The sequence below is a fragment of the Colletes gigas genome, unplaced genomic scaffold (genome assembly GCF_013123115.1).
Source record: "Colletes gigas isolate AHSC1104 unplaced genomic scaffold, ASM1312311v1 Colletes_gigas_Sc00009, whole genome shotgun sequence".
Classification (NCBI taxonomy): Eukaryota; Metazoa; Arthropoda; class Insecta; order Hymenoptera; family Colletidae; genus Colletes; species Colletes gigas.
This window is the reverse complement of record NW_025106638.1, coordinates 7,869,049-7,891,835: the sequence shown is the minus strand read 5'-3', so window position 1 is coordinate 7,891,835 and position 22,787 is coordinate 7,869,049. Positions and strand designations below refer to the sequence as shown.

Genomic DNA, 22,787 nt, shown 5'->3' with positions numbered 1-22,787 from the left:
CGACTTCACCCGCCATGATTGACTTAGGGGTCAGTGACCACGCTATAAACATGTACCAATTACCAGGGTGTCGCTGAAAGGGTTCACAATGTTCGATCAATTCCACCCAGTATTACAGTGATCACGGCTATCGTTAACGTAGGGAATTAAAAAGAATTATAGCTACAAAAATAGACGATATTCTTTTATTTACGAAAATTATAATAAATCATTTTCATCGGAATTGTTAACGCCTACTATGTTGCAAAGTAAAAAATAAAGAAGTTTACGATTTCGTTTATTAAATTAACAATATTTTATTTGCTGATGATAAATTAAACGAACAACAAAAATTTTATACCACGACACAAATATTTTCGTTACGCTTCAAATAAAATACTTTGAAGAATTTCTCTTAACGCGTATCGTCTAAAATAAAACGTTCATTTAATATTTACTAATTAAAATAGTACATTTTACCCAGCTCTGGCGCCAACTTACAGACACGTGCTCTCCGTCGGTCAAGCAGAGAGATAAGTTCTCATGGCGTAAGAATAGGGATCGAGTCTGGCGTGATTCGCAATTGAGAAACTGGTCAGTTGATCTCGGACCAACTGTGACCAGCTCCACCACGCTCGCATATTTCCCCGTTTCGTCTCTTTTATTATTTTACATCCGCGATAAAAAGAAACTTTATTAATGCTCGGCGAAAATATTCGTTATTAGGTTATTATAACCTAACTCAAACGCGAATGTTATACAATTTTCGAAACGTGCAACGTGTAAATATCGACGGTTAATTTATGTAAGAGCATTATATTACGCTCTTGCAGCAAGCAGTTTGACGAGTGGGTGGTACAAGTGTTAACCTTCGATGCTAATTACTCGAGACGGAGAGAACTTGTGGGTTTTTAAATTCGTTTTCCTATCGGATTATCAGCGACGCGACACTGAACGATAAAAGTTAGAGGACCTTCGACATTATCTCCTTCGTTTACAACGTGTAATCAAACGAACTTCTACCTATCGTGTTTCGTGCAGAGAATCTACGTTAAAGTTCAACGCATTATTATTAACTCATAGCGATCCTACGTCGAGCTGTAACCCTGGACACCGTATTTCTTTCCCAATTGATCCCACGTGGACGCTATTATATCTATCTTCTTTTAATAATATTGCGATTCTATGCATAATGTTTTCATTTGTATTCGTACGAATTCAATGCCTTAGACTGTATGTATATGCAGATGGAAGGTCGGTCAAGTGCTTGTGAGAGGAACGGTCCCTCTGACGGCGAGTTCGGGAAGCGATAAGCCCCACAAGTCATTTAAAGTTCGTAATATTCGAGTCAAAAATCAGAAAGTATGGAGGGCTTAAGAAATAGTAAGGATACTATCAAAAAAAGTGAAATTCACAACTAACTTTTGAGTAAATTGGGTTTTCATTATTAAAATAAGGAAATGTTGGTAGCTAATTTTAATTTCTATCCCCTTTTACGAGTACCTGTAGAGCGTCGAGATCGCCTATTCGTTCGTTTCGCCGTGAACGTTACGTAACGCCATTCTTCCGTTCCGTTCTTTTTCTGTTTAATCTGCACAGCAGAATCGCGCTTGCAATTAAGTAAACAGATAACGCTCCGTTCGTTTTAGTTCATCGTCCTGACCTTGCGTAATTTCAGGAGTTCGATCGGGTGTTCCAGACGACGTAAATGATCGCGCAAATCACGAGATTCTCCCTAGTACCGATGACGTCAACCGGTAACGAGGGCTTGGGTCATTAATGTTCTAATGACGAGATCAACCGCGAGATATTTTCCTTTGATTAGCCCCTTCCACATATTACGAGATAAACGTTCGAGAACGGAATTCCAATAGCTGGTAACTAAGCGTTTTCGATTGATCGTCGCGCGTACAACGTTCATCCCTTACAATTTCCTTCGTTTTGTCTTTTAATTTTAATACGAAACCTGCAATCCTCAACAGCAAACGCTGTAAAATAATGATCTAAACGAAGATACAACTAATTTTTCCAAGTATACCTAATACGTATTAATAAAGTATACATTTATGAAGCAATGGTTAGATACGACCAAATGCTGTTGTTAATTTCAGTTCAAAAAATTTACAACGATCCATTCCACACTCGTCGTTCGTCCAAGAAGTTGTCGAGTCTTTGTATCGCTTTGTCGCCCTCTACAATAGGTATTCTGTTCCGTCGTCGGTCGAATTCTACCTTCTGTTCGTAGCTTGTTAAATTGCACGCAATCGACCGCAGTTAGAACCTTTTCTGTAAATCATTTTGTCAGGCTTAACAGCGCCCGGAATCAGTGTTCATTGGCGTGGATGGAAGCACGTGCATCGTGGATGCTGTCTCGTTTCAGCTCATCGATGCGTGCGAATAAAAGGTCGATAGGAACGTTGAAACTACGAAAAAAAGCACGATAGAATAATTCGACGAACACGTGCCGCGGGAACAACGTAAACGTCACGCTTTATCGCCTCGTTGGGATCCTGAAATCATCGGTAGATCTAGCATTTCCGGATATCCAAACCTCAAAAGCAAATTTAATTTTCCTATTAATTGTTGCAGAAAAAAATATTTCGCACAATACGACGATGGAATTGGATAAGATACTATATTTTACAAATGATTTGTACACAAATGGTACTTTTAAAACAACGTGTATGTAAAACGTCTACTTATGTAGTCGTCTGTGTAAAATATTTGGTATTACAACTCGGTAATTTAGAGATACGAGCAATTAAAGTTACATACCTTGTAATATACAAAGTGATTTTAGAAACAGAAACAAATTAGTGAAAGAGAAAGTAGAATGCCGAAACTATATTTTAAACTATATTTTGATGACACAATTTTTGTTTACGAAACGGTTTTAAATGAAACTGTTATAAAATATTACGTAAGAGTGTGCAATTTTTTGTTTTAAATATGGATTCAAATCGTATTTAAATTTTGTGTTTCTTTACTTTTGAATGGCACCTATTTTATTCCAGGATTTGTTGCTAAATTAGTTACGTTCTATGGAAATATTCAGGCGAGTTACTTTCCCGGAAGAAGCGAGAAGTAAAAAGCGTGACTGCACTTCTTTTTTTGCAAATAGGTATATATAGTTAGGGATTTTGTACAAAATTAAGAATTTATCTACGTAACTCGCACTTTGTTCTGTGAAACAACGTTTATCTAGGTCTGAGTCAATGTTCAGGGATTTTGCTTCTCAATACAGAGAAAAACAGAGAATTTTTCACAAAAGAAAAATTCGCAAGACAAGAAAATTGTTTATAATTCCCAGAATATTAATTTTTCAGCACTGAACCGTTCTTTTTTTTTTAAATATCCTGTATATCGCGTACGAAGCAATCTGTTACTGGGCTAGTTAAAATTATTAGTATGCAGTTCACGTTTAAGGCATACATACATATATGTATGCACATGCACGAAGCCCATCGGCACGAGCAGCGAAATGCTCATTTTTTTAGGTTAAAGAACGAAAAATAGGCGAAATTATCATCTCCTATTAAAATCCCATAAAATCTAATCTTGATAAACACAACGAAACGTGAAAATTTGTGCCCGTTACAACCGAAATGGAGCAACTCCGCTTTCTACAAATTTCTCAATTATATCTAAATTCTTTGAATGCTTTCGCGTCGACGATTTTCCGTAGACAAGAAATTCCCCTCGACTTTCAATTTTTCGTTGCGAGTTCCTGCGTCCTCCTTAGCCCTTTGGCAACCCGTGGAACGATCACGAGCAGCGTGGGTGTTAACCCCGTCACGTTGGAGAGGCGGCCCCGACACGTCCCCCTCCCGGAAAACGAGATCAGAGTTGGCCTGATAAATTCCAACGCGAGATCGTGTGCAACGCCGACAGCACAGTAGCTCGAGATGCGATAGATAGCCCGGTCGGTAATTAGCGGTTGCTGATTGGTCACCTTCCTCCTCGGCATATCCGAGCCAGCTGAGGATGAGGGAGCGTATAAACATGTCGCGTGGGCTCGTGGTGGGGGCTTATTTACTCGCTGTTCAGACCATGCTGGGTTGGCCGATCGTCGACGTAACGACGAACGCCAGTCCGCGACTGACACTCGCTATGATCGCATGGTGTCGCTGCGAACGGTGTCTATATACAGTTTTTCTTCGTCGTTCGCGTATCAACGTCGAACTAGTGCTGACAGTGTTTCCATCGTTCGCAGTCTCCTCGCGATCGAGCGCCTCCACCTAATTGTGCAGATCGTTTTCGCATTATCGAAATTAATTACCGGGAACTTGATTTGGTATCGGTGATTCGTCAACGCGAGGAGCATCGTATGCCGAGGTTACGAAGTGACACGCGTTTCGATGGCTCGCGAACACGTGGACCGGCCAGTCTGACATGGAACATTGCCCGATGGACTGTCCGGAGCCGAGGAACCAAGTGAAAGCGCGCGGATCGATAGCTGCAATCGTTGAGGATCTTCGATCGGCGCGCGTAACTCGTTGAGAAAAGGAGAGATCTCATCGGGCCAACGGTCCTCAGGGACCTGATGGCACCCGACCTCGAGAAAAGGCGGCAGGAACTCAGGAGGACCAACAGCGGTACATTGGAACAGGGACACGAACACTTTCAGATGCTCCTGCAGCTCCACTGCGCCGGAAATGCGCTGATCGAGCCCTATCGACACGGTAAACTCGATTTGCCTTTCGCGGTCGATTCTTAGCTGTTCAATGCAGCGAGTCATCGAGTTACGCGGTTGTGCTCCCGCTTGTGTGTTATACGGTACTGTCTCACTTCGTGCAATCGAATCGGGACCGCCAGATTTCACGAGCAGAGGTACGGAACGAGACTTTGTTCTCGTAACTAATTGAACACGAACGAGCCGCTGCAACGAGTTTTTAATTACACAGCTGCTGGCAATGCGAGTCGACGATCGTGCACCTAAGAAACGTAAACAGTGGTGGGGATCGGGTGGGTGGCGATTCAGTCACAAGTATCCGTAATGCAGATTGTTGCAAGAAGCGAGGCATTACTATACGTGGTTCCGTACATTAATTTCTCGCGTATTAGATTTCATTTTAGCACGGGAATAATGAAATTGAATCGTTCCGGCTACTGTTTACGTTCCTTCAGCTCGAACGGCCGTCAGCTGTGAAAATAAAATCAGCTGACCGAGCTTCAAAGAACTGCCACGCGTCCATCGGCGCGGCAATCGCTAACTAAACTGAGAACTTTTATATATTTTGATATTTCGATATTCGATAGCAATATTGCAACGTCAGAGACTCTTCTAATGGATAAATAAAAAGTTTGATGGAGTGATTTTGAGGAACTATTTTTGATCTAATAAACTCTGACTTTAGAGTGTTTAAATCAAATGTTGTAGCAGTGAATTAACGATCTTCTCAGTGGTTATCTGGTGGCGAACGTATGAAATTGAAACTTTTATATTTTTCATTGTATCGTTATAAGAATATCATCGACAAATTGGCGAGTACTATTTTTCATTTATACGTAGTCAATAATTTTTCAGAAATAATTCGAATTAACTATAAAAATGAAATTGTAATTTTCTCATTAATATTGACGCGTCGATACGCGGTATCACTTTGAAGCTTCGATCAGTTGCGAAAAGAAATTCTTTACGGACCCTCGGTTTAAGAAAACTGGCAATCCTGGCTTTCTATCTTTAAGCAAGAAATTGTTGTATACGTGTAAGTATACATGCACCAAATATACTGTTCCTTTTTTCGATTTCGTTTTCATAAACGAGTGTATACAGATCTGTTTATGTTTCACTTTCGAGAGCAGAATTGTATAAGAGGCGTATTGCTATATCCGCGACTAAACAAAAATTAATCGACGCTGTTTTTAACTTTATTTTTTCTCTCTCCAAGGTTTGGAACGAATTAAACAAATCGCCACTATTTTGAGTAATTTTGCCCACCTGCCTTTATATGCGGTATTCTTTCTGCGATAGTTGCACTGGCATAAATCATTCTTTTACACGTAAAATTTTGTTGCTTACTTTTATGACGAGAACGAACTTTCATTATTGACAAAATACTAAAATGCGAATAAAATCATATTGCTTAAAGTAATCGAAGAATCGGATCCTGTAACGAATCAAGTGATATAGGCTCTCCGATTGTTTGAACGATTCTGTCATGTTTTATTCGCCGCGTTTCTACGTATTTTCGAATTCGTGTGACGCGCGCTCGTTCGTTGATTTTTAATGGTTTTAATAGACATCTGCGTATTATATTATCGCCCGTGGTTGGTAGATTTAAAAGTATTATCTTCGTAAAATTTTACGAGCATAGATCGAGGTACCAGGGATTTACAGTTTGTGTGTAACCGGGATGATTAATTGGCGGAATTAGAAAAATTATGACAAGTTCTGTGGTACAGGCGAGGTCCTAGATTAAATGATAACAGGTTTCGCGTTTTCATTTTTCGATTCTCTGTCCTTAATAAATGCGCTTTCTTAGACGATATTCCAGGCTGTTTATGTTCTTATCGATGGGAACGATCATGGTTTCTTTTTTATGTTTATCTTAAGATACGATTACATTGTTACAAATTTACCAAGGATTATTCAAATGTGAAAATTTTATTCGTTTCAAAAGTGTTCACTTTATTTAGCATCGCATTTTTTCCATATCTAACGATAAAAGAGAAGCTTCCATTATTCTGCATAATATGGATATTTTATTAATAATTTTTTACTGTGTCTCATACAGAGTTTAAAATAATTGAAGGATGACTCAACCAAGGCAGTTCATTGTTCTGTTAGATAACTACAAATTTAAAAATCTGCAACGTACAATACTTATTAGTCATTGCTAATTAAGTCTACAGTATTTAGTTCACTCTTTGTTAAAGATATTACTGCAATAAATGCGTAATATTTTGAAACATTTCTATACAGGCTGTCCGGCCAACCCTGGCAAAAATTTTAATGAGGGATTCTAGAGGCCAAAATAAGACGAAAATCAAGAATACCAATTTGTTGATGGAAGCTTCGTTAAAAAGTTATTAACAATTAAATTAAAAAATTTCAAATCGTTCTGGAAAAATTATTTTCGGTTGCGGGGGTCAATTACAATCATTTTTGGTCATTACAATTACCCCCGAATTCCTACGCACTTTCGAGAAAAAAATTCGAGAAGGTGTGAAATTTTTCGACGGAGAAAGAATTTTGCAATCGTTCTGGAAAAATTATTTTCGGGTGCGGGGGTCCATTACTATCATTTTTGGTCATTACAATTACCCCTGAAATCCCACGCACTTTCGAGAAAAAAATTCCTTACCGAAAATCTAATTAGGTGCCTTTTTTTGACGAAAAAAAAAATTTCAAATCGTTTTGGAAAAATTATTTTCGGTTGGGGGGGTCAATTACAATCATTTTTGGTGAATAGACATAACCCCGAAATCCTGCGCATTTTCGAGAAAAAAATTCAGTACGAGCGGAACTTGAAACGTTAATAACTTTTTAACAAAGCCTTCATCAACAAATTGGTATTCTTTATTTTCGGCTTATTTTGGCCTCTAGAATCTCCCATTAAAATTTTTGCCATAGGACTGTGTCTGTTTACAACTCTGCACTAATTAATTAATGATAGGATCAATTTTCATAAATTGCAATATGATATTTGTGTTCCATGTTCTTTGATTTTTCATGTTACTGGTACTAATCAAATTTTATTTTTCCAAAATATGTTTAACCGTAACTGGCATACAAGTTTATTAAAATTAACGTACTCTTGAAATCAGTGCAAAACAGGTTGCGTGTACTTTTGCGATTGACTGTACATTGGTTCCGTTTGAAAAAGGTTTAACATTTCGGATTATGTATTTCGAACTTCTTCAGAGATACTGATAAATTCGTGTACATTCAGTTCATAAGTTACTTTAAACATTGTAACATCGAAGCCACTACAATTTTGAATAAATATCCATAATTGAACGTCGCCACAAGATTGATAGATGTCATGGGTCAATATCGGTGTAACTATACATATATGGTCATTCATAACAAAACAAGTCGTCCCTCAAGAGGTTCAAAAAACTTTTCCAATTTATAATTCTAACAATAAAGGTTACATTTTCAGTGTTACAAATATGTGTTGCTGTATTATGAAAAATCTACAACGTTCAAATTTTACAAGCTCGCAGTTTGTATTGTATGGCTCATAATCGACTAAGAATAATTCAAGAGTCTCTAGTCGCGTGTAAACAAATTTATTTAATAAATAAAATATTTTTCATTTCAAAGTTGTTATTAAAAATAAAGAAAAAAAAATAGCAACAACAGCGGGAGAATTCGAACGTACTATCACCAGATTCGTAGCCAACCACCCTACCGACGTATCCACAACTCGTTCTGCTAAATTGTGTTAAATAATTCATCCAATACTGCGTAAAACACTTGAAATGAAAATATCTCGAAAACGAAGGCTCATTTTGAAGAAACCCGTTTGGATTTTTTGATACCACCGTTTCGAAAGCGATTTCCATTGTGGGGAACTTCCCTCGCGAGCTTAAAGCTCGCGTCTTGCGTACCGATATCGGACATTTGGACACATCGAGCTCAAAACGAGTCGATTCAGCTAAACGAATCTTATCTCGTAAACGTTAAATTCAAATGTTACGCCTCGAGCGCTTACGCGATCTGAACTCAAAGATTACACGTCGCGCGTTGAGCTTAACGATCGCGTCACGCGGGGCTCAAAACTTACGCGAAGCTACGTCGAGCGCGAGCTCAAATTTTACGTCGCACGCTTCGAATCGAAATCTGACGTTGCTCACATCGGGCTCGAAGTTCGCGGCTTATCTCGCGAGCATCGAGTTCAGAGTTCGAGGCTCGCGCTGCACACGTTCAGTTCAAAACTCGAAACTCGCGCACGTTCGAGCTCAAACTTTACCGATCCTCGCACCTTGCGTTCGAGGTCTGGGAATCGAACGACGAAGCTTGAAACTCCATGTCCCTCGCGTCGAAGTCAAAGTTCGATGCTTCGCTGATTCGCGAGCCTTCGTAAAACTCTTGTTAGAGTCCACGTTATTTTCCCGCGTCTATCTCCCGGTCAATATTATTGTTATTAATATCGCGGCGTGTTTTGTTGTCGAACACCCGGGAAATTGATGCATTCGCTTCCAGATAACCTTCGAGGATGCGGCATATACTCTCCGTTTCTTTTCTTCTCGTTCTCCTCTATCGGTCGCGACGATAAATCACACCCTGAACGCCCTCCCCCTCTGCCCCATTTGCCCTTGAAGCGCGCTTTTCTGCATTTTATCTTCGTTCCATCGCTCGTGACTCGTTCAGTTTTCCTGCGATTTTCTCACTGTCGTAAGTAAAAAAAAAAAAAGACTTTCGCGCGATCGTTTTCAAGGGCAATGTGAAAAAAAGGGAACTCGCTTCGGCGCGTAAATAAATCGCGATCGCTCGACTTCCCTCGGTTCTCGATCGTCCATCTTGCGTATGCGGTGAAAGTAAACGCGTCTCCCTGGTCGGTAATGCAGTTTCACCCGGATAACTGATCCCCGAATTCCGATTCATCGACTCTCGATCAATTCTTCGGCGAAGGTAACGATTTTATTCTAGAAATCGATCTAAATATATTGATAAGGAGTGGTACAGTGGCGTAATTATCAATTTTTATCGAGTTTTTAGTTAGCGATAGAGTTTCAAATATCAAACGTAATTTAGGTATATGATTTCAGGCGTAGTTTCGAAAACATTTAATCCTCCCTGAGCAAACTTGATCTAGAGATATTCTATAAAGTGTATTCTTTAAATATTTAAAAAAAATATTACAAAAATTATGTGTGATTGTTTTCGAGATAATTGAAGTTGAATAAGATAGGCTCTGGTATGTCTGCCCATTGCCCACTGTTTCTACTTATGTTGATTTCAAATTGGATGGCTCCTAAATGCTTTCGACCACGATTAAAGTTAATATCGTTGAATGATAAGAAAAAGTACGCAGGTCTTTGAAAAAAGACTATGACACGGGGCAAGATGCCAGAGAGAGGAAGCATAATTTTTTATATACGTTTAAAACGCGATGGGTGCTCGATGAAATAAATAAAAAATCGCTGGCGTTGATCGCGCGTTATTTTGATCGATACAAGGTCCGCCATGCGTCTGTTAAATATTGGTTAACGTCCGTTAAATATTGATTTGTCGCATTACCATTGAAAGTTTTTGATTACGTTAGTTTTAACATGCCAACAAAGATTTGTTCGTTTTACAACCACTCAGTGCCTTGATCTTAAACGTCTCCAGATCTTAAATATAAATTAACGCTTAGTCATAAAATTCTGAATTATAAATATACTCTGGATCGTTTTAATATTATAATTGGATAACAACAGAGCAACGAAAAGACATCATTTTTTTTTCTTTTGTTTATTACGTATACAAATGAGTAATCCAAATTATCTTAAGCAATTATAAAATCAAGTTTAAAGTCAATAGATTTTCCCGCTCTTTTGGGGTCATATAGTGTTGACATACAGGGTGTTCGGTCAACCTTGGGAAAAATTTTAATGGGAGATTCTAGAGGCCAAAATAAGACGAAAATCAAGAATATCAATTTCTTGACTGAGGCTTAATTAAAAAGTTATTAAAAAATTAAATTAAAAAATTTCAAATCATTCTGAAAAAAATTACTTTTGGTTGCGGGGCTCAATTATAATCATTTTTGGTGAATACACATACCCTCGAAATCCTACCCACTTTCGAAAAAAAAAATTCGACAAGGTGTGAAATTAACGACGAAATTAAAAACATTCAAATCATACTGAAAAAATTTTTTTTAGTTGCAGGGGTCAATTACAATCGTTTGTGGCGAATAGACATACTCCCGAAATCCTGCACATTTTCAAGAAAAAAATTCGAGATCATGTAAAATTTGTCGACAAAATCAAAAATTTCAAATCATTCTGGAAAAATTATTTTCGGTTACAAGGGTCAATTACAATCGTTATTGATGAATACACTTACTTCCGAAATCCTACCCACTTTCGAGAAAAAATTTCGAGAAGGTGTAAAATTAACGACAAAATTAAAAACATTCAAATGGTACTAAAAAAATTATTTTTAGTTGCAGAGGTCAATTACAATCGTTTTTGGTGAATAGACATACTCCCGAAATTCTGCGCATTTTCAAGAAAAAAATTCGAGATGATGTGTTTGTCGACAAAATCAAAAATTGTCTGAAAAAATTGGATTATTCATTTGTACACCTAATAAAGAATAAAGAAAATTCTGGAACGTTAATATAAGACCGTATAATTAAAATTTGTATACTCATTTAACAAGTAACGGATAAACAGTCATTTATTTTTTATTCGTTATTTCAATTGTTTGTCCATATAACTGACGGGTTTATAACAGATGGGGAATGTTAGTCAATTTCGCTACAGCGTGCGAATTGAGCGAAGCGTGTCGCGGCCGAATTTTGACAAGGACCTCTCGGGGAAAGTTTCTTTGACGTGTGTTTGGATCTCTAGAGCCGCAATTTTATGGGAGCATGTATGGTAATACCGAATTGTGTAAGACGTTTGGCAAGCTACTGTGCTTCTCATTGTATTTTACACGCCGAACGAAAGAAGAAGCTATACGTTTCTATTTAATTCTAGAATCCCTTAAAATATTAATGTGGCTTCGCAAATTTATTAACGAATTCTTTTAACCAATCTATAGTTTCAACCACTCCTATTCGACGAACATATCGCTGTGCTGCTATTTTAAAAATTTTAAATAGGATCAAAGCAATCGAATGATTCACCCATTCGTATTTAATTTCCAAAACAAACCCTCAAATGTGTGGCCAACATAATACACGTATGTATTACTCTGAATCGTAGCTAAGAATTTCAACGACAGCCGTTTGAAAGACACAATTGAATGGTATTTGATTTATGTTACTTCGTCTACGGTAATAAACAATCGTCGCTAATGGCCATCTAGGCGCGGCTGACGCGACGTTAAACTTTATAGAAAAGAAAAAAAAAAATGATATTTTATCCCACTTTTTAACTCGTAAAACGAACGAACACCAGAAGAGGGATAGTAAATTACAGAAAGACGATTTAAAATGCACGTATGCACGTGTTTTCTCGTGCCCGCTCATTAACACCTCCGCTTCTACAGTTTGATTAAAACATCACATTTTGGCGGTGATGTCGCCGAAATTTTTTTTTCTTTTTTTTTCTTTTAATGATTAACACACACAGCAGATCGATAATTTATTGGCTGGCTGCACACGTGACCTTTCGATGTATCGATTGCCTGTCGATACTGTCTGTTCTCGCTCGTACGCAGAAATTATCTGAGTCGAATTACAAAGTGCTGCCTGTAAGGTGACTCGATGTTAAAATTATCACAAATTAACGCGGAACGAAGCGTTCGGTGTCGAGTTCGCTATTTCAGACGGCACGAGCTCTGAAAAGCCACTTCGGGGACTGTTAGATAGGTCGGGAGTTGCTATGTACTGAATTATTTTATCATATTACCGTTCCTCGTATTCTCGTCGATCAGAAAATTGCCTTTCTTCTTACCATCATTTGTTTTCGTAACCTTAATTCTTTATTTACGCTTCTTGTAACTGCAAAGACATTTTAAACGGTTCATTTTTGTTTCCTTGTTGTTAAAATCCACCAAAAATTGCAACCGGTAAGATACACGTTCGCGATATATTTGTTTTACGAGCCTTTGAAGGGAAAGGCAATTAAATATTGTAAAGAGTCGCTATTGCCTCTTCGGGTCGTTAAAAATTATCTAAACTAATGGAAATTGTGCCGTTGATTAAATAAGAGACTTTTCGTAGAAGCAATACAGTCGAATTTATTTAGAATAAAAGTGCACGAACTTTTCGTTCAAACTAATAAATATAATGCATTATGTCAATTAGCTACTCTAGCGTTTGATTGATATTATCGTATCGTGCGGAATCTTAATTTTGTAACAACTTAATTTCCATTATAACCGAATATCTGCTCACTTGGAATTATGAAATAAAATATTGATGTCGTTCATGTATTCCAGGAAAGTCTCCGAAATTTCAGATATTCGAAATACAATTCAATACGCACTTTGTTTGATGTGACAGGGAACTGGAAGTTATAAGTAGGCTGCGGAAGTTTATGCAAGTATGGTATATCGTAAATATGCAGAGTTCATGCAAAATACATGTAAAATATATGCATGAAATATGCAATGAATATGCATTTTTCTAGGGATCAGAAAACGTATACAATTCTATTTAATCAGTATATTTGCACGTGTATTGCACAAGACATTATAATATCGTAGAAAGTACAATACATATTGAATTTGAAACAGAGTGTTAGGCCACTCCTGGGAAAAATTTTACTGGGAGATTCTAGAAGCTAAAATAAGTCGAAAATCAAGAATATCAATTTCTCAATTAAGGCTTCGTTAAAAAGTTATCAAAAAATTCCAAGTGGTTCTGGAAAAATTATTTTTAGTTGCAGGGGTCAATTACAATCGCTTTTGGTGAATACACTTGCCCTCGAAATCCTACCCACTTTCGAGAAAAAAATTCGAGAAGGTGTGAAATTAACGACGAAATTAAAAACATTCAAATTCTACTAAAAAAATTATTTTTAGTTGCAGGGGTCAATTACAATCGTTTTTGGTGAATAGACATACTCCCGAAATTCTGCGCATTTTCAAGAAAAAAATTCGAGATGATGTGTTTGTCGACAAAATCAAAAATTTCAAATCGTTCTGGAAAAATTATTTTCGGTTACAAGGGTCAATTACAATCGCTATTGGTGAATACATGTACCCCCGAAATCCTATCCACTTTCGAGAAAAAAATTCGAAAAGGTGTGAAATTAACGACGAAATTAAAAACATTCAAATCGTACTAAAAAATTATTTTTAGTTGCAGGGGTCAATTACAATCGTTTTTGGTGAATAGTCATACCCCCGAAATCCTGCGCATTTTCGAGAAAAAAAATTCAGTACGTGCGGAACTTTAAACGTTAATAACTTTAACGAAACCTTGATCAACAAATTGGTATTCTTGATTTTCGTGTTATTTCGGACTCTAGAATGTCCCATTAAAATTTTTCCCAGATGTGGCCGAACACTCTGTATAATCGAAAGATAACTGTTGTGGCGTTAGTCGATCAAAATAAGTTTATACGGTGAAAATATATTCTCTCTAGATCGCACGATGTTACTGGAGCATATTTAAATTTATTCAAATGGCGGTTTTGTGTACCGGAAATACCGGTGGGTAATTCTTGCAGAATTTGTGAAATTCTTTTAAATGTTTGCGAAATCTTTGTTTCTTTTTAAGATGCTTTCGATTTTGGGAAATACTCGATTATTAACATTAAATTGTAATATAATTTTGTATTTTTATTTCTACTTTACCTGTACGTATGTTTCTAGTTTATCGAGACGATCTTTTCCATATGATAAATCTGAAATAAAACATAGTTGCTCTTAACTAAGTAGTCCATCTAACTAATATTGACTCAGATGGTGAAGGAATATCCTGTAATTCAGTGTTCGTTAATTAATATTTTAAAAATATTAATAATTATACATTCTGCATGTTCTAGAACGTAGTAAAAAAAAATTTTCATGGTTTCTGCCATTCTACAATCGATTCCTAACTAATATAAGTTTGAACTACAATGGGATTAAATCAGAATAAATTACAATGTCATTTAAACTGAACAAAATTAATAAGAGATTTAAAGGTATAGTATAGTAACATGTATTTGTAAATTAACTAATTCGAATTTTAAATGATCGAGAATATTCTGAATATCTGTTGAATGGCACTGAATGTTTGAGATTCGTCTCGAAAACTCGTTTCGTCGTGACTCAACATTCTCTTTAAATATATTTTTCAGCTATATAAAAGTATCTTCCTTTGTCGTACATATTTGTACAATTTATTATTGGTTAAGGTTCATAAAATTTAATATCTTTTAGAATGTTCGAACATAAAGTTTATTGATAGATGACACGATAAAACATCTGTCCCACAAGTGATAATACTTCTTAAGTTTTGTTAATTTTATTTCAACGAGTTTATAGTTTTATATACGTTTAAAAATATGTTTTCAGTTGCAGTGTTTCTTTTTAACATCACCGTTTCGTTTCTGTGACTTTATTCACTTCATTTTTGAAATGATATTATTTCAAGTAACGTATTTTCTTATCACACTTTCGAAAAGTAATTATGCCATCCGATTTCGTGAAATAACTTTGAAAATAATATTCCTCTTTTCTTGAAAATAATGCAGGTGTACCAAACCTGTAATGTTTGAAAACATTTTAGTCGAGGCTACGAATCTTTGCATCATTGAAATAGTGAAATAAGAACAATTCGATACAATATAATGAATCGCAACTATGCACGATTTGTTGTTAGACTTATTATCTTTCTACGTAGAAATAACGAATACATTTTTTGACAAGGAAATAAATATTGGTTCGTTATGTAAACGATAACACTGTTAATTCAAGGCTTATTTAAAATACATGTTAGTTCAAAGTATTTAAAATATCTGTTAACTTTTAAATATTGAAATACTTTTGTGAAAGTATTCGAAACAATTTCATTATTTGTACGTGGTCTTGTTTTGGGAAACTGCAATTTTTCCTAATCGTTTGATCACAACAAGAAACGATCTTCGAATCGTTTGAAATTGTCGTGGGAGGATGCCTCGAAAGATTTTCTACGACGACGAAGATGTTTGTCCGCGGCTTTTTTTTTTTTTATCTATCCTTAAATAAGCTTAAGTGAACGAGGACGTAATGGGTTGAACAATATCAAGAATGCAATTGTGCAGCGGCGACCGTGAAGCCGTTCCTGGAAATGTTTGAAAATCGACCTTCTTTTTGCTTGTTAATAACGATGCAGCCTAGGGGAAACGGTGTGAAGTTTTTACCAGTTGATATCGAAAATGAATTCGCTCGAATCGAACGTTTCCTGGATCCTCTTCATCGGTTAAACGCTTCCGGGAATCTAGATGAGCCGCCGTTTTACCGAAGAAACCGAGCATGATGCATCGTTACTGATGGGATTCGCGCGCATTACTTGCATTCTTTGCAGAATTGTCTGGAATTACGACGCTCTCTGGGAAAACGTACTACGCATTTTGTATCTTAACTAGCCACCGTCTGCAAGATCATACGACCGTACTGAAACGTTTCGAGAGATTAGTAGCCTCTGGAACCATAGAAATTTGCGTTAACAGCATACAATTTATGATTTGCGTTACGTTTAAATAAAATTCAACAAGAAAGTCTATTTATATTTCGTTTAAATTTCTAAAATTCTCTTTATCGAAAGTGAAAGCAGTTGACCGACTGCCTTCAACTACGATTCAAAGCGCAGGACCGAAGAAATTGCCAAATGAAACTCGTAATAGATGTTTAGAGAATCGATCTAATTCTCTGATCGAGCACATTTTCGCTGGGAATTCCTCCAAGTGGATGTTCGTAGAAAATTCGAAAATTAAATGTGCATTCTTTTTAGTAATGTTCACTCGTTGCTACAGTAGCGCGATCGAGTTTCAAGAATCATTTAAGAACCACTGCCCTTGACATTTCCGTGGAAAAACTTTACACACTATGCGTCTAATAAAATTCCTTCTGCTCGTTCCTTTTGATCAACGTTATTTTATCTGTTTCGTTTGGTAGCAATTAATAAAAACTATTGCCTTTACTTTCGATGCTTTTTTCATTTAGTATTGTGTTATATGGGGTCCATCGCTTCCCGTACTCGCCGCCAGAGGGACCGTTCCTCTCGCAAGCACTGCATCGTCTTCCATCTTTTCAACAGGACCCCCAAAATTACATTAAAAACGTTTTAACTCAAAAACAAAATAATCTGAAATCTCATTGCTTTTCTGGCGGACTGTAGCTCGAATTTTGAATTTTTCGCGCGCGCCTTGTTTGAATCACGTTCGGAGATTCGTACAGTTGCTCGCGATTGGATAAGTAAAACGTCCTTTTTCGGTATATTTCGAGTATTTTCCAAACGTGTCGTCCCTTTCGATAAAATCTCGCTGCACGAGGTTGTCCACGCGCACGTGTTCGACATGTGCTTCGACGTGCTCGCGCGAAAACGTAGTCGAGTAATGTTTGCAGCTCGCTCGTACGCTCGACTAACAGTACAGTTGATTCAACTGGCGACGCGACGGGAATCCAATTAAAATAGAGAGCTGGCCTTTCCAGCAAATGGCAATAGTCGACAGGTTGAATTAAGGGGGGAATCCCATGTGAGACTTCAATAAAATCAATTTTTTCTAAATTTCATTTTTTGAAAGTATACAAGATGTTCGGGCATCTCTGGGGAAAATTTTAATGGGGGATTCTAGAGGCCAAAATAAGACGAAAATCAAGAATATCAATATATTGATGGAGGCTTCGTTAAAAAGTTATTAACGTTTAAAATTCCGCCCGTCCTGAATTTTTTTCTTGAACATGCACAGGATTTCGGGGGTATGTCTATTCGCCAAAAATGATTGCAATTGACCCCTGCAACCGAAAATAATTTTTCCAGAACGATTTGGAATTTTTTTTTTTCTGTCGAAAAATTTCACACATTCTCGAATTTTTTTCTAGAAAGTGGGTAGGTTTTCGGAGGTATGTGTATGAAATTTTTTAATTTCAAAATTGTCTTACGTTAATAAATACGAAACTATTTAATCAGAATAAAAATTGTTTAAACACGTGTACACTTTTTTTTAACAGTTTCAAAATATATTTGGAAGATAATAATTCCACTCGAGAGGTTCGATGAAAGTTTCTCTTTATTGGAAATACCAAATTAGACATTTGGTAAAGGTATTTATTCCTTTATCGATTTATCGAATATACCATACACAATATTCGTGGAAACTATATTTTTAATTAAAAAGAACGAAGTGAACGTAGCATCTAACATTTCGCAATATTAGTTTAATATTCTTCGTTCGGTTGAATTCTAGTTTGCATCGTAACAACGTGCGATATATTTATTCGACTTTTTACACATTTACCACGAAATCAAAGTACTTTTGTTCAAGATTACGAATAAAGTAAATTCCTTATTTTTAGCACTCATTGTGATACAAATTATAATTTTTTAACAAACCACGCTAAGAATTGACGAAATGCTATGAAACAAAAGGAACAGAACTAAAAGAAAGACGAGATTCTCCCATGATTTTGAGTTTTATTGGTATATTTCGTCAATAGATGTCACGTATGAATACTTTTTTCTCGCTGATTTTCTTACTTCATTCGGCATTTGAGATTTGTTTGTTGTATTTTTATTAAAGTTACAATAAAATTCATACTATCTGAAAGCTGAATTAATTTCCCAACTGCATATGTGCCTTTCATAGCTAAGTAGCCTTCTATAATCAAAATTATTATTGTTTAAACTGAACGTATTGCGGTGTATGGATACTTTTCTCGGTAACTGTATACAGTGAGTGTAAAAAGTATTCGTACACTAGTCAATTTGAACAAACACTTTGCAGAACTTTGTTTATTACAAAAGTATGTTAAAAAAAACATGTATACATATTCTTAGAAATCTTTGGAACAAATGTCACTAACAACAAATTATTTATTTATATTTATTATGAAAATATTAACAAATTTTCAGAAATTTACCTAAAATATACGCGTAATAAGTATTCGTACAGTCTTTGATTCGTAACATTCCACATAGAACGATTACAAGATAATCCATGATATGTAAACATACTTAGCATCAGTATGTCTGGAGACGCTGTCGGTATAGATAGTATTCTGAATTCAAACATTATCAACGAAATTATCAGTAAAATGGGACGAAAACGCAAGGAAACCCCTGAAGAAGAAAATAAAATTGTTATAAATTTACATAATAAGTATAAAACACTGAGTGAAATTTCTAAAGTTTTAAATAGACCGAGGTCCACGATTCAAGGAATCATTGACAGATATGGCGATCGAAAAACTGTAAAAACTAATCCAAGAAACGGACGTAAACGAATAATAAATTAGTATACCGGCCGATGGATAATTCGAAAAATAAAGCAAAATCCAAAGATAAGTGCGGTGAAAATCACAGCTGAACTTAAAAATCTGGACATTAATGTATGCAGTAGCACAGTGCGTAATTTTTTACGGGATAGAGGATATCACGGCAGAGTAGATCGTAAGAAATATTTCGTAAATGAAATTAATAGAAAGAAACGATTGCAATTCGCGAAAGAGTACGTTAATGTTCTTATGGAGCACTGGAACCGTATTATATTTACCGATGAGAGTAAATTTAACATATTTGGGTCAGATGGACGATGTACAGTATGGCGGGAAAAAAATACCGAGTACGAAAAAAGAAATTTGAACCCGACCGTAAAGCATGGAGGAGGATCAGTCACAGTTTGGCAGTTAGGCTCTATGAGTGCGAGCGGGGTTGGATCCCTCCATTTTATCGATGGTATCATGGATCACAAAATGTAAATCGATATTCTAAAAGAGCATCTTCAGGTTAGTGCAAATAAAATGCAGTTATAGGGCAATTATATATTTTTGCAAGATAATGATCCAAAGCATAATGCTTATAATACACGTCAGTGGGATCCTATATAATGTGCCGCAGCAATTAAAAATCCCTCCACAGTCTCCAGACATAAATGTGATAGAGCACTTATGGAGTCATCTTGAAGAAAAAATTCGAGACCATCACATTTCTTCGAAACAAGATTTAAAGAATGCACTTTTAGAGGAATGGAACAAAATTTCTAGTACTATAACCAAAAATTTAGTAAATTCAATGCCGCAAAGGCTTAAAGCGATTATACAATCTAAAGGAAATCCCACTAGATACTAAAATAGCAAATAGACTGATTTTTGTTACGTTTATGTACTAAAATTTATAGTTTTTGTTGTAAAATTAGAAGTGTACGAATATTTATTACACGTATATTTCACGCCAATTTCTGGAAATTTGTTAATATTTTCATAATAAATATAAATAAATAATTTGTTGTTAATGACATTTGTTCCAGAGATTTCTAAGAATATGTATACATGTTTTTGTTAACATACTTTTGTAATAAACAAAGTTCTGCAAAGTTTTTGTTCAAATTGACTAGTGTACGAATACTTTTTACACTCACTGTATATTTTATAAAAACCATCACGTCTGTTAACTCTGGCAACAATTTACAGTTTGAACATTACAGCCTTGAATATCGTACAAAATGGCGGCGTCTAGTAATCTCGTGGGACCACTCGATCCCAGAATAACTGAGAACTAAATTGATTAGAACCGAGTCTCTCGATAGTGCACCGTGGACGCTGATAAATATGAAATATACTGCTCGGCGTCTCCGCAGACAACTAATCCTGATAACTAGGTAGTCGCGCGATAAGAGGTTAATATTTATTTACCGAAATGTTAATTCCTCCGTCGCGGCGGTTTTGCGAACACTATACCGAGGAGGTCAAACGTTTTGCATCGTCGAAGCAGAACGGATTTTACATCGTGACCCTCGAGAAATTCTATAGAGGCGCGAAGAAAACCATCGTGAAAAATCACGCGTGGTCCTACGGAAGAGAAAAATTAACCCAGAATCGCGATATTCGACTCGCTCGAAGGTCGGAGGTTATCGTTGTTATCCGATCGTCGCGATATTCGGTTTTTCCAGGCGCGTATTGTGGTCGATCGACGCCTGAATCTTACGCGACGGAAATCAATCATGAAACGAACGCGGCCTCGGCTACACCGCGATCCTCGTGGAAAGTGGAAACTCGAAGACGGTTTCGTAATCTCGCGGCAAACTGGAGCCACGCTTTACATCGATACATTATCGCCGACGTGATTGGCTCTCGATCGGTACGCGAGAAATACGCGTCGTCGAATCGTCGGGCTGGTTCGAAACGCGCGATCCTCGATCGGGATCGAACGGGCTCGAGTTTGTACGACCTGCTCCACTTTTCGCGATCCTCGTCGCTATTCCGTGTTGACGCAATTGCGTCTCTGTCGACGAAGACCCCATGGAGTTTCTCGATTTCATTTTTTCACGGTGAAAAGTGACAAGGGAAACGAACTTATTTATTTTTTTTAAAAAAAGAATCTCTAACTTTTTTTTAAAAATGTGAACTAAAAACATACGATGGATCCATCGATGGAGCATCAGAATCAAACGTTTGAAAGGGTAGTTATAGGAAAAATTCGGATTATCGAATTTGTGCCTATTTTCCGTATTTAATCTATAACTACCCTTCTGAACAAGAGAGAGGGTTAAGACTTGGCGTAGAATGTTTGATTCTGATGCTCTATTTGGTTCAAGCCTCTATTTTTTCTCTCTTTAACCATCGAAATTCGTAAATACTTATAAAACGACCCGAAGACTGTACGGGGATTAACCGAGTGTCTTCTATTCAGCAATAAAATGGCTACTCGTGAGTAGTAGAGTTATGCAGATGTCTTATCGATTCTCAGATCGATGTCGTTATCGAGTCTCTCGAGTGGTATCGGTACGAGGGTTTATCTGTCGATGGTTTTTAGCGAGATTTTCTTTCCTTTTCCTCTCCGAGGCCAGGAGACGCGCCCTCGCAGATTTTACGTGCTTATCTCGAATTCTTAAGTAGGCTATCATCGGTATCATTAAGCGCGCGGATGACCGCGTCAGTCGCTCGGTCTCTGTCGCAAGAACGCGTTCTTTGGTGGAGAATGTGAAAAATCTCGGGGTATCGACGATCCGTGGAGTACAGTGTAACGACTGAATGAAACGCGAAGAAGTGGGGCACGTCGAAATAAAAGTTCACCAAGTTGTGTAGCCAGTGAAAGTCGAAGGAAAGTGTCGAATAGCGTAAACGGTTTAAAAGGAATAATATATTCCGTCGAAAGGCCGATTAAGCGACAGTAGGGTGAAAAGTTTTTATGTCAACAGTATTTATTGCGAAACTATCAATAAAGATACTGAAACACGCCCCGTCTGCAATAAATTACATAAAATAATTACGAGATCGACGAAGCTCCGTTTTCTGTTATCTTTCTATTTCTATTTCTGAAAACAATACTCTAACGCTAAATGATTTCGCTCGGTATTAACTTGCTTCGAGTATAGCAACGCGTGGAAGTAGCACGATCCGTTGTTTGTTCGCGAACGAACTACTGAGTTTTCTGTTTCGCGACACCGAGAACTTTGTTATCATGTTTTCCTGTTTGATCAGCGAAATTTAGCTACGTCGAACATGGGCTTGTACTCGATTAGGCGTCTATCTAGGGCCTACTTGTGCCGATTCTTAATTAATTGACGCAAAATAAGATATAAAAGGAGTCGAGCTGACGTTGAACATGATTTGTATTCCATTTGGTGTCTATCTAGAACCTCATTGCAATGTGGAAGTGCAAAATTTTGCCCTAAAACTGCAAAACTATTAAGGTAATTTTGTTTATCGAAGAGGAATGAAACTCATTTAAGGACTACTTCCTGCTCACGTATTAATCGACGCAAAATAAGATATAAAAGAAGTCAAGCTGACGTTGACAAATAACGAAACGAGCAGTCTTGAAACCCTTGTGTGACAATTTTCGTGCGAATTTAATAACTTCTCAACACACAAGTCAGCCGCATTGGATTCGCCATTTTGAATTGTTGAATTTTTCCTGCAGCATTGTGGGTAATCAGCGGCCTGAGAAAACCCTTATGCATAATATACGCGTACTTGGGCACGTGCCTCTGTTACCCTAACCTTGTCACGGGCCTGGTTAGGAATTCACTTAGAACTGCAACTTTCAAGTTAAATAACGCAAAGA

The 22,787-nt window shown here is 36.9% G+C and overlaps 1 protein-coding gene across 4 annotated transcripts in view; it reads left to right on the top strand.

Annotated features, from left to right (window-relative positions):
- The window catches only part of LOC122397251 (nuclear factor of activated T-cells 5), a 103,293-nt gene that overhangs the window by 60,163 nt on the left and 20,343 nt on the right, over positions 1-22,787 (top strand). The window contains exon 1 of one of the 4 annotated variants that reach the window (XM_043396299.1): positions 3,204-4,661. The exons of 1 other annotated variant lie outside the window; for it this stretch is intronic. In XM_043396299.1, the coding sequence (XP_043252234.1) occupies positions 4,523-4,661 (139 nt within the window). In that variant the 5' untranslated portion in view covers positions 3,204-4,522. Of the gene's footprint in view, positions 1-3,203; positions 4,756-22,787 lie in introns of those variants that run through there. 2 more of the 4 variants (XM_043396296.1, XM_043396298.1) reach the window with 2 other exon arrangements.